Source organism: Fulmarus glacialis, unplaced genomic scaffold (assembly GCF_000690835.1).
Source record: "Fulmarus glacialis isolate BGI_N327 unplaced genomic scaffold, ASM69083v1 scaffold9975, whole genome shotgun sequence".
NCBI classification, from domain to species: Eukaryota; Metazoa; Chordata; class Aves; order Procellariiformes; family Procellariidae; genus Fulmarus; species Fulmarus glacialis.
In genome coordinates this window covers 423-3,037 of record NW_009212385.1, presented here as the reverse complement: position 1 = coordinate 3,037, position 2,615 = coordinate 423, and the positions used below count along the sequence as shown (strand labels likewise).

Genomic DNA, 2,615 nt, shown 5'->3' with positions numbered 1-2,615 from the left:
CAGCGCAGGGTCTCAGCAAGGTGGACATCACTGATGAGTAGAGAAAACGGCGGTGTGGCCGCGGTAGCCCCGCAGGAACCTCCTTTGGCATCATCTCATCGTCACCCTGGCTATTTTCCAGCCAGGTGTGATGCTAAAGAGGAACACCTGCTGATGGAAACCACTTGAAGGGGGTTTTCCTGCTCCTTCATCCCTGAAATATTTACATTTGAGTGATACAGCTGCTCAAAACGAAAACCAGAGACCCCGAGACCAAAGGTCGAGGCTGATGCTTCTGGTTTGATGCCAGCGGTTGCAAGGGAGGAGGAGGGAATTGGGGCTGCTGGCGGGGAGGTCTGGGCACCGCTGACGCCGTCTGTCCTTCCCCAGGCATGGGTCAGCAAAGCGAACCCGCCTTTGCCCCGTCGCTCAGCCCCAGCAGCCCCTTGATGTCACCCCAGCTCCCGCCTTCGCAAAGCCCCATGCTGCAGCCGGCGCCACCGACACCGGGCTACCAGTCGCCTGACATGAAGACCTGGCAGCAAGGAGCCATGGGGAATAGCAAGTAAGATCATGGTGGGCATAACCTGGAGCACACGGGTGACACAGAGAGAAGGCAGCAAGGTGACACCGAGGCGATGGTCCCCTGGTAGGGTGTTGGCAGGGGCGGCGGTGCCCATAGGTGACACCTGGCTGAGGACACGTGCTGAGCTCAGGCCGTGTCCTCACGCCGTGACGTCCTCCAGAAGTCACCATCAACCCAAGTCCTCATGTTCGCCTCGGCTCGGAGGCAGCCAGAAGCCCACAGCATTTAAATGAATGAGCACATGTGTTGAGTAAGACATGAAGCAGGTCTTTGGCTTTTAATTAAACAAGTGGCTTAATTATGTCCCATGAAAGTGGCCTTAAGAAACATGACAATAAATTGAGTCAAGACCAGCCGTCCCAGGTCACTGCGTGACCCTCTTAAGGTGTGTCCAGCTCTGACGTAGGGAAGCAAATGGGAAGAGTCACCAGACTTGTTGCCTTTTTTGCATGAGTCAAGTTTGAGCTTCAGATCTCCAGAAATGGGGGAAAAAAACCCAAAAGCTCACCTGAGGGATGCCTTGCTTTGTGTCTTGGCTCTGTGCAGGCAGCTCAGCAGGAGCACGGAGCAGGAGGTTACTGGGCTGGGTGGGATGAAATGGGAGCTCTGTTGGAGGTGGGATGCTTCACCTTGCCTTGCGATGGAGAGCTTCTCCTGCCTGGAGAAGTGGGGATGGTCGGGAGTCGAGGAGGGCACTGGCAGGAGCGTGAAGGAGTGAACTCAGTGTCACATAGACCAGGGCTTTGCATCTGACTGACCCTTAATCAAGCCCAAAGCCCTGTAATGATCCTTCTCCTGGCACTGGTGTTTCTCCTGCTCTACGCGGTCACACTGAGGAGCCTCTGCTCCAGCAGGAGCGGAGGGCGGATGTCCCCGCAGCGGCCACCTCCCTTCCTCCCAGCCTCCACCCTGGTTAAGCCTTGCTGCAGGCAGCACCCCTAAATGCCTCCCTGTCCCTCCCGCTGTCCCCAGGGACCGGCAGGGCTCCCATCCGCTCCACCAGCTCTCTGCCGCGGACGGTCTCGGCGTTCACCGAGAGGCAGGCTGGCTGCCGTGGGGCCACCCCAGGGGCTCGGCACACACCTCGAGGTGCCTCCCACCGCCACGTAGGCCCGGGTAATGCTTTTTTCTCTCTTCCAGCGTATTCAGCCAAGCGGGGCAGAGCCAGCCGGCGCCTGCTCAGCAGGGCATGTACAACAACATGAGCATCACCGTCTCCATGGCGGGAGGAAACACCAACGTCCAGAACATGAACCCCATGGCCGGACAGATGCAGATGAACTCGCTGCAGATGCCCGGGATGAACTCCATGTGCTCGGAGCAGGTCAGTCCCGCTCCGTCCCTGCTCCCGGGGTGGTCAGCGAGCTCCCAGGGGTTCAGCGCTCGCTTCCCTGGCGCTGGGGGTACCGGTGTCCAAAGGGGAAAGCGGCAAAGTTCTGTCTGCCTGGGCTGGCATTGACGCTGTGCTGGAGCCCAAGGCCATCGGTGCCCCAGGATGTCCCGTGCGTCCTTGGGGGGTGCAGGGACATGCTGAGCACGCCATTAGTCTCCTGGAGGACACGCTTGGCTCGTTGGTTTTGCATGGGAGCGTTGCGGGCGCTTGCAGCCTCCCCAGGGAAAAGCCAGAGGGCTCAGTGAGGAAGGAGGCTGGTCCCTTCCTCGAGCTGGCCGCGGTGCACGGGCTGAGCCGGTGACTTTTATCTCTCGCCGAGCAGTTGGGTGGCGTGAGATGGGTTGGGTGAGGTGCCCCCTGGAGGACACGCTTGGCTCGTTGGTTTTGCATGGGAGCGTTGCGGGCGCTTGCAGCCTCCCCAGGGAAAAGCCAGAGGGCTCAGTGAGGAAGGAGGCTGGTCCCTTCCTCGAGCTGGCCGCGGTGCACGGGCTGAGCCGGTGACTTTTATCTCTCGCCGAGCAGTTGGGTGGCGTGAGATGGGTTGGGTGAGGTGCCCCTGGAGCTGGCAGCAGCCCAAGGCAAAGGTGGGGAGAAAGGAGAAAGAGGTCCCCCCGCCAATCCTCCCCAAACACCACAGCCCACAGAGGATGTCGTCTG

The 2,615-nt window shown here is 60.0% G+C and overlaps 1 protein-coding gene across 1 annotated transcript in view; it reads left to right on the top strand.

The window, feature by feature from the left end:
- Positions 1-2,615, top strand: part of NCOA1 (nuclear receptor coactivator 1) — a gene marked incomplete at its 3' end in the record, with an annotated part of 62,235 nt that overhangs the window by 59,312 nt on the left and 308 nt on the right. The window contains exons 21-22 of the mRNA XM_009577868.1: positions 370-544; positions 1,706-1,889. Coding sequence (XP_009576163.1) covers positions 370-544; positions 1,706-1,889 — 359 coding nt within the window. The remainder of the gene's footprint in view (positions 1-369; positions 545-1,705; positions 1,890-2,615) is intronic.